At 42.2% G+C, this 12,516-nt stretch overlaps 1 protein-coding gene across 4 annotated transcripts in view; it reads right to left on the bottom strand.

Moving 5' to 3' along the window:
- Window positions 1–12,516, bottom strand: part of arhgap46a (Rho GTPase activating protein 46a) — a 41,313-nt gene that overhangs the window by 17,089 nt on the left and 11,708 nt on the right. For all 4 annotated transcript variants that reach the window (XM_044024088.1, XM_044024087.1, XM_044024089.1 and 1 more), the window contains exon 2: window positions 9,687–10,193. In XM_044024088.1, coding sequence (XP_043880023.1) covers window positions 9,687–10,193 — 507 coding nt within the window. The remainder of the gene's footprint in view (window positions 1–9,686; window positions 10,194–12,516) is intronic.

Raw genomic sequence — 12,516 nt, 5'->3', positions numbered from 1 at the left:
TGTCAGGAGGATACAAGAAGATACAAAAGCTACACAAATCACTGCCACATCAGCACACTTAGCACTGGTCTGCTACAGCAAGGACGACTCACACATCTGACATCAAAGCCAAGGAACACAGTCAGTAGAATTCACACACAAAACCACAAAGAAATTAAACACTGTTGCTTGTACAAAGAAAACTAACTATGTTTTGGGCTGATAAAATAAATTGTTGTGAAAGAGAAAACAAATACACTCATGGTTGCTGAATGATGTACTTTATGATGACTGACCCTGACACAGTCGTGACCAGTGCTTCCTGTCTGAGGAGGTTTTGCAGAGGGTCAGAGAGAGGGCTTCTCCATATGCAGCACAAACAGGAAATGCCTAATGTAGTGTTCACACACTGTGCCAGGGTGGAAGTATGAGCTCAATCTCATTTATGGCAGATTATTATGTATCTTTAAAAAAAAAAAGCATGGACAACTCAACATCCTTCAACTGTATTGCTTAAAATCAACAAGACAGGTGAAGCAACATTATGGCAAAAAAGGTATAAACAACAGGTGTTGGTCGTAAAACAGTTTTTGGAAAAGCTAAAAAAGGCTGCGTGTAACTATGGCAACAACTGACAAGCCCAGCGAGGGCTGCAAGGTGATGCCATGCTGGCCCTATTTCTACTGGACAGGTAGGTTAACTTTATGTCTTTAATGTCTAGGTCTTTATTTTTAGTCATTCGAACAAGTTTCCAAAAAAGTTAGCATCACTGAAAAGTACCGAAATGTTACCGATGTGGCGCAGTACTCGTGAATCCGTCTGAAATCAACGCTCTATGTGAACAAGCATCGCACGTTCCTGTGCTCTGGAGGCGTAGCTTCAGAGGGAAGTCTGAAGAAAGGGGCTTGGACTTAATTCAAAGTGTAGCCTGCTCAAACAAACTTTTTCAAGGATCTTCAACCCTCCCTTTAAGTTCAAAAACACACATTTTTATATATTACTCCTTCCTGTCCATTGAAACTCAGCAGCTCAACATTAAAGTATTCTTTCCCTATGCAATCCTTTTCTTTTCAGTTCTAAAAAAAAAAAAGCCAAGAAATTCCTTCACCCACATGGAACCCCCTCAAGTTACTCTTAACACTGCAGTACATATGCAAGGCCTGTACATGGCACTGTAATGCTGCCACAGAAATATAACAAAAACAGAGTAGATGTTGAGCAAGAGCATGTATGCTGTGTACATACATTTTCTAAAAATATAAAGCTTGAATCGGCCAAGTATACGATCACAGAGAGAATGGAGAAAGCCAGGGTGACAAAAGAAAGAAAATCAAGCAAAAAAGACCAAACAATCTCCAAACAAAAGAAGATGACCATGACAAAAGCACAAGAGAGGTGGGATTATGACATCATCATTTTGTGCATTGGTTCTATACGCAAAAGACCAAGGGTGGCTTTTTGGGATGTTCCCACTCTTTAGTACGGACTCCTCTTTGCTTTTTGATGCAGCAGAAGAGGGATGAAGAGGAGTCTGTGCAATAGTGCGACTTCACATCGTCCTTAACAAGTGTAAAAACATGCTCAGTATGGTCACAATTTGTCTCCACTCACCTCCTACAGTGGTTTAGCTGATCGGATAACAACCCGCTTTGGGTGTATTTACACCTGTACTTACAAATAGTCAGGCGCTATCCAATTTCAATCTGATCACAGAAAACTCATCTTAAAGCCAGTTGTAAAGGCCGTATGGCGTGTTTCTACTAGCACAACTTGACTCGCCTCAGCACACCATGGTTATTTTGCTTTTCCACTAGCGACAGTGTGATAGTCTGGTGAGGTTCCAAGCGAGCCGATACTATGGGTGATGTCGCCAGACTGTTGGCCACTGATTGGTCAGAGTGTCAAGAATCAAGCCGAACAATTCCGAACTGTAGATCAGTTAAAAAGACTTAACAATCCTAAAAACATGGGTTAATTTCCAACAATTACCAGGGAAATGTCTAAAACCTCAATATTTAACAGTCTGGTGTATTTCTGACCTGTGAGCTGATCGCGACAGGGTGATTCTAGTGATTCAGTTACACTGAAAACAACTGCTTTACAAGTCACTAGTCAGTGAGTGTTTCATGCAGCCGTGCAGTGATGACTCCGCCCACATTGAGTAGGTACTATTTTGTAGTGGAAAATCAACCTAAACCGCGCCGTGCCATGGCGAGTCGAGTTGAGGCAGGCTGGGACCATAGGTGGGGAAAAGGGACTTAAGACTGTTAAGCGTCTTCAAATCACATTACACATCTACAACAACAGTAAACAGGTCAACCAAAAATGTGTGATTATACATCAAAGACCAAAAGGAGGGCGAGGAGAAAATACAACAGGCTTTGAGTGGAGAGACATTTGGTTGGTTGGGGGATTTGGGAGGGGGTGAAGGAGATCAGAGGGTGAGAGACATGAGGGGAGGGTGTGAGCATGTGTAAATGAGACGGGGTGGGGATTAGTCGTGGGAGAGTGCAGCGAGGGATTGAGCGGGAAGGCTGGCATTCCTCAAGACCTATTCAAAGGCAGTGTGGGGAGCCTCATACAATGTGTAGTTGTGCTATTGACGCGGACACCTACCTCCATGACAGCCAAGGAGTGCAAGTGGTGGGGGTCAAAGAGTCATCTTCAACCTCCACACAGAGTCATACTAACACAGAGGCTCTTACATAACACCGAACAGGGCCGAGCATTTTTCTAAGCTTAAGGAAAGTTGTTTAGAAAGGGTGTGTTGCCTGCTCGTAGCCTACTTGTCAGGCGTTAGCTTAACGTTAGCTGAAGGAGAGGATTATGCACAACAGTTTTAAAGACACACAACAATTACAACGAAGAGAGATAAACATTGCATTACATTACAATGTATACAATCACAGAAACAGATAAAGAATGAAGAAAGCCAGGGTGACAAAGGAAAAGAAAATTAAAGTTATCATGAAGCAAACGGACCCAAACTGTCTCCAAACACAAGATAAAGATCGCAACACCAAAGGCAAACGCAAGAGAGAGGTGGGATTAATGACATCGTAGAGACTTGTTATCAAAAAGTGTTTCAGGGCTTCCAAAACTTCCAATATCTAAAACACCAATATGATTAAAAAAAAACAGATTTGTTTTTGTGCAGACAGTCCCTTAGGAAATGGACAAATGAAAGAGTTAGAGGCCCTTTAGACACCAATGGGATAAAGCAATTGGCCTCCACTAGGTAGAAAATCAACTTAACGGTCAGCAAATATCAATTAGCCTCAGCTGTGCTTGTGTCCCACACACACACACAAACACACTCCCAGATACCTCTATTACTGTTCTACATATTCCTGTGGTCAGGTCGTCTGAATGCTGTCAGCGGATGTTCTGTTTCTTCTTTCTTTGCAGCCTGGAAAATGTGTTGTTGGAAAATCCATCAGCGTCACTTTGGTGTATTATGATACGGACTTGGAATGTATTAAATTTACACCCTGGGAATAGCAGGGCCTGAAAAACAGTGGTTATTATTAACGGTGACTGAACAGGAAGAGGAAACAAGGTCACACAGGCCAAGCAAACACCTCAGCGCACAGACCAATGAGATCACTGTGATTTACATACAGGAAGGAAACTAAAAGGACAAAGGATTCACTGAGGACAACGTTGTAGCCACTTTTCCAGTATTCATAGTTGATTTACGACACAATTCAAACAACCAGTCAAAAAAACATAATGAAATAAGCATTAAATATTATTTGGGTGGCCTCCTGAGTAAGACACCTCCAAAAAGGCAGCTGTCCTGCAACAGCTGAACAGGCACACCTCCCTCCAGTGAGACAAGATGTCTACCAGCTGTGCATGTCAGTGACTCCAGCAGCCCGACCCTCTGAGGAGTGCTGTGATGAGTCACAGCCATGAGGATCAATCTGAAGGAACAGGATGGGGTGAAAACAGATTCCAGGGGAGACCCCGTCTCTGGAATTTGAAAGTGTATATGCACCTCAGACCACTGTTTCAAACATGATCCTCCTCTCACACTCTCTCCCTGTCTCTGTTTCACACACACAACACAAAACCAAATATCTTTCAGCCAGTCTGACGAGGTATGATCATGAACTATAATGTCTCATTTGAGCTGAACAGGAGTAGAAGCCGTGGAAATGCCATATCTTCATGCTTCAAGGCAGTTATAGCAGCATGCCTGCGGCAAATTCTTATGTGGAGCATTGCTTTCTCACAAAAAAAAACCCTGGAGATACGCAACCACACCACAACAAGAGGTTTACATTGTTTCATGGAGACAGAAAACTGTAGCTCTGTAATCTAATTCTGGACGACACTGTAAACCATACGTTTATGAGTAAAAAAAAAAAGTGAAACGAGCACACGAGGACGAAGACTTTGGCACATATCATGACCAACAGTCACAAATTCATATACCATATGTGAAGAGCAGAAAATTAACTTACCAAAAAGGAAGTAAGGAAAAAAGAAAAGAAAAAGAGCTAACCACACCAGGAGTGTAGTATTTCCACTGTGCATAAAACTGTTGTGGCTATGTCATCAAAGTCACAGGAGATGAAAAACATGAGAGGCCTTTGCTCTGGCAGTAAACATGTAGACAATGTGTGACTCATAGGAACTTTACAACCTCATATTCCCCATAAGCTACCCCTCATTTCCTAAATAAAGCCATTGGTGATTTCGCCTAAATGGCTCAGGGAAAGTCACAATAATATAAGGGATATTTTTATTGTATTTTTTATTTTATTTCCCCCTCATGTGCATGACTTACTTTACAGAATTCCCCAAAACCTAACTGAAATAGAAAGTAAACTTTTTTCCTTCTGTGTCACGTTTATATCAAGGTATGAACACATCAAATTAAATTTAACCCACTTAAAAGCACTGAGGAAAACGGGTGCATGATGCACTGGGTCACAGAATATTAGTGGAAAGTTGGTATGAAAACTAAATTCACAAACACTGACTGAACACTTTCAATCTTAGGGGAGAATCCGTAAAGTAGAAGCGTATGATGAACTATGATGTAGAAAACTATGATGTAGAAAAATGAAAACTGAACGTCTAGTCTGTCCAGGAGGGGGCCAAGGGGGTCAAGTGGAAAAAAGTCCAACTGTTCAGTAGAGGAGGGCGATATAAGCTAGACTAGTCACCGATTATTTCAGCTTATCGCACCAGCATGCAGCTGCACTTACAGTATATAACCATCATCAGCTTCCAGCTTCACTGAATTTCAAATTAAAAGTGTCTATTTTGAAATGGAAAGATATAAATCACAATAAAACAAATAATTTATGATGAGAAATGATTCTGTAAATTAAAAAAAAATAAAGAAAAACACAGAAATAATGTAACTAGATATGCAACTAACGATTATTTTCATAATCGATTAATCTGTAAATTAGTTTGGTCCATAAAATATCAGAAAACCATAGAAAATGTTGATCGGTGTTTGTCAAACCTGCAAATGATGATGTTCTCAAATGTCTCGTTTTGTCCACAAACCAAAATGATTCACTTTTAATGATTTCTTTGTTACCCAGAGCAAAGAAATTAAGAAAATATTCACATTTAAGAAGCTTAAACTATCAAAAATCTAATTTTAATCATGAAAATAACTTCAAACTTATTATCGATTATCAAAATAGTTGTCGATTAATAATGATTAATTGTTTCAGTTCTAAATGTAACTGGATACGAAGTGGTGGGCCGCATTAAAAGACCAATTTAAATTCATTTGTTCCACAATCCTGTCTCATTTTCTTCACCAAAAATGCCCAGAGTTAAGAGTGGACAAATGAACAACGATGGAGCACCAGCCCAGACAGTCAGTTCCCTTTCATACTGACATGCCAACATCTGCGTACAGGTAAGAGAGAGAATATTTCATGAGAAATCAAGAGTAAGCCAACAATCCGGAAGAGTCTCTTTAAGAGTCTAATGTCAGCGTGACAACCATGGACTGAATGCTGGCGCTCCGCTATGTCATTAAAGGGCTAAATGAGAGGACACACAAGAGTCATTTGGTGTTCTTCTCTACTTTCAGCGTACCCAGACTTCCTGCTTATGGAAATCTCTGAGTTGACCCTGCAGGGTAACAGGATTCAAGTGAGGGCCTTTGTTCCATTTTCGCGGTCCATTATACACCCCCGGCCACATGGCAGTCCACAAGACAAAAGAGTAATGTGACCCTGAAGTGAACCAACCCTGGGTCACTCCTGGGTTGTCTTACTCCATGCTGTCATGCATCCACGGGCAGAATTTTCGACAGCCACTCAACCTCAGCAGGATTCCTGTAAAGTTAAAGCCACGTGAAGACACAGAGGAGCCAGGCATAAACTTTAATCTTATACTGATTTTATTTGGTTGTTGGCAGCAGAACACTGAGGGGCTGTCCACGACAAAACAAGTCTTTTTTATGAAATTGGCCTTTTATCCACACTGAAACACAATTTTTTTTATATATAAATGGTTTCTAGAGTGGGAAACTCTCAAAATGTCACGCTTGCGTTTTTGTGTAGACAAGCGATACACTACTTTGAGAGAACGAGGATGTCACAGTCATGAGCGTGCATTCGCTGATGCTCATCTTCGTCGTTTTGTCTTCTCCTTCTTGTGTTTGGAGTTTGTTTGGTTTGTTTGCTTTATGATGACTTTCATTTTCTTAGTCGTCCTGACTTTCTTCATTCTGCCTGTTTCTGTGATTTTATACACTGTAACGTATACTCATTCAAACAAAGTCTGTAAACAGCGCATGCTCAACGTCCTCTTTCCTGGTTTTGGTATAGCAGCGCTACAGCGCCACATATAAGCCTGCTGTACACTGAAGACATTTCCTGAAATGATGCCATGTTTACGGTGATATCACAGGGCCAATAAGTAACATATTTAGCAACCGAGTCAACATTCAAGCACGGTCATATGCCTACACTTCCCCCAATTTGAGTATGTAAACAAATACAGATGTAATATTTCAAAAAAAGAGGGAGACAGATAGAGATAGGACGCTGCATTAACCAACCAGTGCTTAGAATAACACAAAGGGTGTGTTTCGTGATTTCCTTGGAAACTTCTTTATCTATATCAATAGCCCCAAAACAATAGGAAACTGGTGGTGAAAGAACTGGGACTGTGATGTACAGCATTGTTTTCAAAAGGTCATAAGTTAATAGTGTTTCATCTCTGGTGAGATTTTAAAGAAAGGAAGAACAGAATATATGTGTAAAGACTGAAGGAACTTGAGAGAATGAAATGCCTCATTGCTAAATGGAGCCACACTCTGATTAAAAGTTGTATGTTAGGAACAAATACTGAAAACTTGTCCTATAAAAAAAACAAAACTCTCCTGTGTTGTGGGAAGGGCAGAAAAGTAACCTAACCACTCAAACACTATTAAACTCTCCCCTTGACCTTACCTATTTCATCATCACTAAGAATGGCCACTAAAGCCTATTTTCCAACGGTCAAAAAACCCATAAACACCCACTAATATCTGGCTTTTTTGTCACTGTGGGAACTGATACAATTGCCACTCAAACCCACGTCCACCTTTTCTGTTATAACATGCAAATTAGGGACATCAGCAGCACGTATCAAAGAGCAAGTGACAGCATGAATAAGTGGAAAGAAAAGCTGAGGAAATGTGTGTTCAGGATAAATAAATAAAAAATTCTGGTGTGATAATGTCTCTGAAGATTCTCAGTTATCCCTGTCATAGGCATCTTCTGAAGTTCAAGTCATCTTCTGAGGTAGCTTCAGAGCAAGTCCGGTTGCCTATATATCTAACTCCTGTAGATGGTGTAACAATGTTTAAAATACCATGTGACTATGTGATGTACTATGTGATCTCAATTCTAAGTTAGAAAAAAAACACAGTTCCTTATTTCCAGGGCTCATGAAGTGCTAGTCTGAGTTTGTTTTCAACCCTTCTGAGCTGTTGCAGTAGCCATGCATATTGTGGTGGTTTCCAATTACCTGCTAGTGAGCATGTAGAGAGCCATATGGCAAGAAGCGTATCAGGTGCTTTAGATACTACCCAGCCTTTCTTTGAGGAACACAGCTGGCCATTGTTTGCAAAAAAAAGACTGAAAAGGTTCTGGGAAAGGTTGAGTGGAACCCAGAGAGAATGCAACAGGGCTTCACTAGCGGCACTAAACAACCATGCCTGACTAATTACTTCTCCTGTCACATTACATAATCCCAAACGATTGGAGGGCTCAGAGCAAGAGCCTCTAACTGTCCAAGGTGATTTACAAGATGAGCCAAGAGGGCAAGTGTTGCAATTTGCAAGAATTCACCTTGATACATGGATGATACAGAATCATGTGTTTACACCGGCACCATATCAGTCCATACATATACAAACAGAACATATATAGAATATACAGGGGAGTTACAGCCCACATTTGACCAGAATCAAAACAAGTGACTGGAGATTATGGAAGATCTACTGCAAAGCAATCACTTGAATAACGAAATAACAAATTGAAATTGAAAAGGGCCACACGGTGATGTAGTGGTTAGCACTCTCGCCTTGCAGCGAGAAGACCCAGGTTCGAGCCTCGACCCTTGTTGGAACAAGGGCCTTTCTGCATGGAGTTTGCATGTTCTCCCCGTGTGTGCGTGGGTTCTCTCCGGGTTCTCCGGCTTCCTCCCACAGTCCAAAAACATGCAATGTGGGGATTAGGTAAATTGGACACTCTAAATTGACCGTAGGAGTGAGTGTGAGAGTGAATGGTTGTTTGTCTCTAGCTGTGTGTGGCCCTGCGATGGACTGGCGAACTGTCCAGGGTGTACCCCGCCTATCGCCCAATGTAGCTGAGATTGGCACAGCACCCCCCGCGACCCTCTGGTGGAGGATAAAGCGGTTAGATGATGATGACATGACTGATGACTGACAAATTGAAATTGTTTGAATTGTTCGTAATGACCAATATGGTGACAGCGTTGAGACATCGCTGCAATGGGCTGAATGCAGCATCTACTGTACGTACATATCTTAAATGTCTGCACATTTAAACCCTCACTCAAGTGGCATTGCAGTCTTTGGTTGCTCAAAGACTAGTTTTGTTTAAAGAAACTGAAATTGCATCGAAGCAGCGTGGTGGAAGGGGATGGAGAGTACACAGAAGGACACTAACATGGTCCCAGTGGCGTTGTGCCGGGGGAAGCAGAAGTGGCATGCCTGGAATCTGGCTTGCAGGGAAAAGACGGTGCTTTGGATGAAGCCACAAAGCCAAGCACATGACAAACTCTCTTTAAATGAGTCACTGTTAAAGGCCGTTATGCATAAGTAACTCTTGCATGAGGGGGGGATGTGTGTGTGTGTGTGTGTGTGTGTTGTGTTCTATAAAATAAGTGACCACCCTCCCCATTTGGTAGCAATTAGCTGAAATGGCCGAGCATGGTTCACAGGCAACAGTATGTAGGAAACAAGGGACATATGGAATGTTCAGATAAGTAAAAAAAAGTTTGAGGTTGCCTTGAGTGGTCAAAATTCAAAATAATCCCTGCAAGTTTTCATAGCAGGAGCATTTGAAAGTCATTATAACTCACTTTACCACATGCTGCGATGACTATCACATTTCCCCACTTTTCTGCATGTAACATGACCCACTCATGATTGAGCACAATGCTCTTTCCAGACTTACTGTGGAGGGTAGTGAGGGTTTGGTCAGGCTTACCTCTGTGTGTCTGTGCTGCCATCTGTGCTGTGTTCATTGCTGCTTCCATCTCCCTGTGATCTGCTGTCCACTGCTGGGTCTACCTCAGCGCTGCCCTTCTCCTCATTGGTCTCCAAGGTTTTCAGGAAGGGGCCGTCTCCCTCCGGCTCAGGCAGAGGGGTGCAGCCACCCTGGCTGCCGACACTGCTGATACTCCCCGTTGTCCTGTGGTGGTGCCTATCCATGCTCCCCCCAGTCCGCTTGGCTTCACTGCATCGCTTCATGGCCTGAAGTTGGGAGAGGGGCACAATATCTGCTCCCTGTGGTCGATGCCAGACTGTGCGGCGGCCAGTGGAATTGTAGTAGTAGAAGCGTCCACTTTGGGAGTCAAACAGCTCCCACCACTGGTTACCGTCTGCCTGACGGACGGGAACGCCCGCAGGGGGGTCCCAGCCACACTCCCCAGTGGTCAGGTTCACATACATGCGCTCACAGGAGCGTGGTTCCAGGATCTCCACCCAATCAGAGCTGAATGAGGAAAAAAAGCGGGCAAAGGGTTAAGTGCTGTTTACAGCTGAGATAATTTGCCAACAGTTGACAACGACGCAGTCACATGTGACCAGTAATCAAGCTGTAAACAACGCGCACTGTCTGAAAAACCGAAAGTCCTGAGAATGTGCACAGTGCTCATATGTGCACGTGTTTGTGTGGAAAGTGATGTCATCTCTTTGGTAGGCAGTGGAGCAGCAGGAGTTATGGCACGCGCATGTGTTTCGTGAATAAGAAGACAGGTGGACGCGCTCGGTGAGACACACCGAGCACCGAGTCAGCAGAGAATCATACGCTCCGAGTGCCACTTACAAAAAAAACCACACGGCTTAACTGCACAGCCAGCCAGCTCAGCACAACACACAGACGGTAAAAAATGAGCAGTGGAGAGGCTCGGTGCAAAAAACAGGGTTCTTGGACCGTTTCCATGGTCAAATTAAAGCACTTTTTTTCAAACACTTTCAAGGTAAATTTGCAGCACTGAACAGCTGTGGTAAATTTAAATACATACACTGCCGATAAACAATCTATGTCATGCTACCCTTTAGTGGGCTCCATTATGTCTGTGACAGCAAATCCTGGTGGGTACACTGTAGACCGTGAGATGCTCAGTATCACAGTAGATGTCTAAATCAGAAACAGAGGAAAGACTCAAAATAGCTCCCTTGAACTGATTATAAGCTACGTAGGATGTCTTTCCTTCTGGAACTCCATCCATTCTACAGCGTTTTAAGGTGAGTGTTTCACCTTTCTATCACATGTAGTCTGCACAGTATAGAACAATACTACCAATGACGAAAAAACAGTGTTACTACTACCAGACCATTGACAACATAAAACTGAATGTCAGTGTGTTAGATGGAGTTTTTCTGTTCACAGCTGGCAAGTAAATGTGCATGATAGCATCCCTGTTTTTAAATGGTCTCCATTTACACAAGTGTAGACCAAACAAGCAACTAACGATTACATTCATAATCACTGTCTATTATTCCCTCAATTAATGGAGAAATCAATCCTTTGATCCATAAAATGTCAGAGAGTGACCAGTGTTTTTCAAACCTCAAAATGATGTTTTCAAATGTCTTGTTTTGTCTACAAACAAAGAGCACTCAGTCTTAATTATTTCTTTGTTATATGGAGCAGGAAAACCAGAGAACATTCACTTTTAAGAAGCTGGGGAAAAAACATTTATTGTGAAAAAAAATCCAAACCCAAACAAGCGCTCAAACCAATTATAAAATTATTTAACAATTAATTTAGTAATCCATAAATTATTTGTTGCAGCCCTAGTCTGCAGAATTAGCAATATAGGGCTCTTAAAGAAAAGGGTGTTCTAGCAGCCACCTAGAACAGCGATGATGTGTAGTATCACAACAAGCTTCTGTACATTTACCTTTTCCCCCGTTTACGATATAAACCCTCGCTATTGACAGCAAAGTATTTCACAAATAAAGGTGCAACATTTCTGCCTTGGACAGGCCACATTAACTGGACTGTAGAGAGATCAGTTCCAGCAGGGGAGGAATTAGTGTCACGAGAATCTGCTTTACGGTTTGGATCTTTTCCCAGCGTTCACAGGACAGAAAAAGGTCTTCTTCTCCCTGTCATGGTTATTTGTGGTACGAGCCTGAAGTCCAGGCTACCTGAGATGTATCAACGTAGCAGGGGGGAAGAGCACCTACAGACGGCGTCCAACAAACGTACACATTTGTTTTGCATAATACTTCCAAACCCTGTGTGCACCCCTGATTCAGAAATAGACACAGGATTGTGGTGGCAGTCAGGTCTGGCAGGGTTACAGTCACTCTGTTGGCTCCCACTCAGAGGGAACAACAGCTGCTCTTCATTTTAACTCCAAAGCCTCTTTGGCATACTTGTTCAACAAGCATATAGTATCAGTCACTGTTTAAGTGCCACCAGCAACAGCCACATCATATGCATTAGTTTAAATTAACATTCAGGTAAACAGAGAAAGCAGCATGGGGCTAGATATAGCAACTTTGCACATACTGTCTAACCATGCATCCACTGCTCTATGTTGAGAGACCATCTGGTCCGCTCCCTCACATGCAGCAAGCAGCTCTGACCATAGTGTAGTCAACATGTACAGTGTTTATACTGCGCGTCTTAAACCCTCCTGTGATTGCAATGACAAGTAGATGAGATCATTTTCAAAATCGATTAATCTGGCAATTTCCCTTTCAATTAACCGTTTGAGCCAGAAAACATTTCTCAAACCTTCATATGTCTTGGTTGGTCTACGAGACAAAATGACTCAGTTTTCAGGATTTCTTTGTCATAA

The sequence above is a fragment of the Solea senegalensis genome, linkage group LG4, assembly GCF_019176455.1.
Source record: "Solea senegalensis isolate Sse05_10M linkage group LG4, IFAPA_SoseM_1, whole genome shotgun sequence".
Classification (NCBI taxonomy): Eukaryota; Metazoa; Chordata; class Actinopteri; order Pleuronectiformes; family Soleidae; genus Solea; species Solea senegalensis.
The sequence above is the reverse complement of the archived record's forward strand: the minus strand, read 5'-3'. Positions and strand labels throughout refer to the sequence as shown.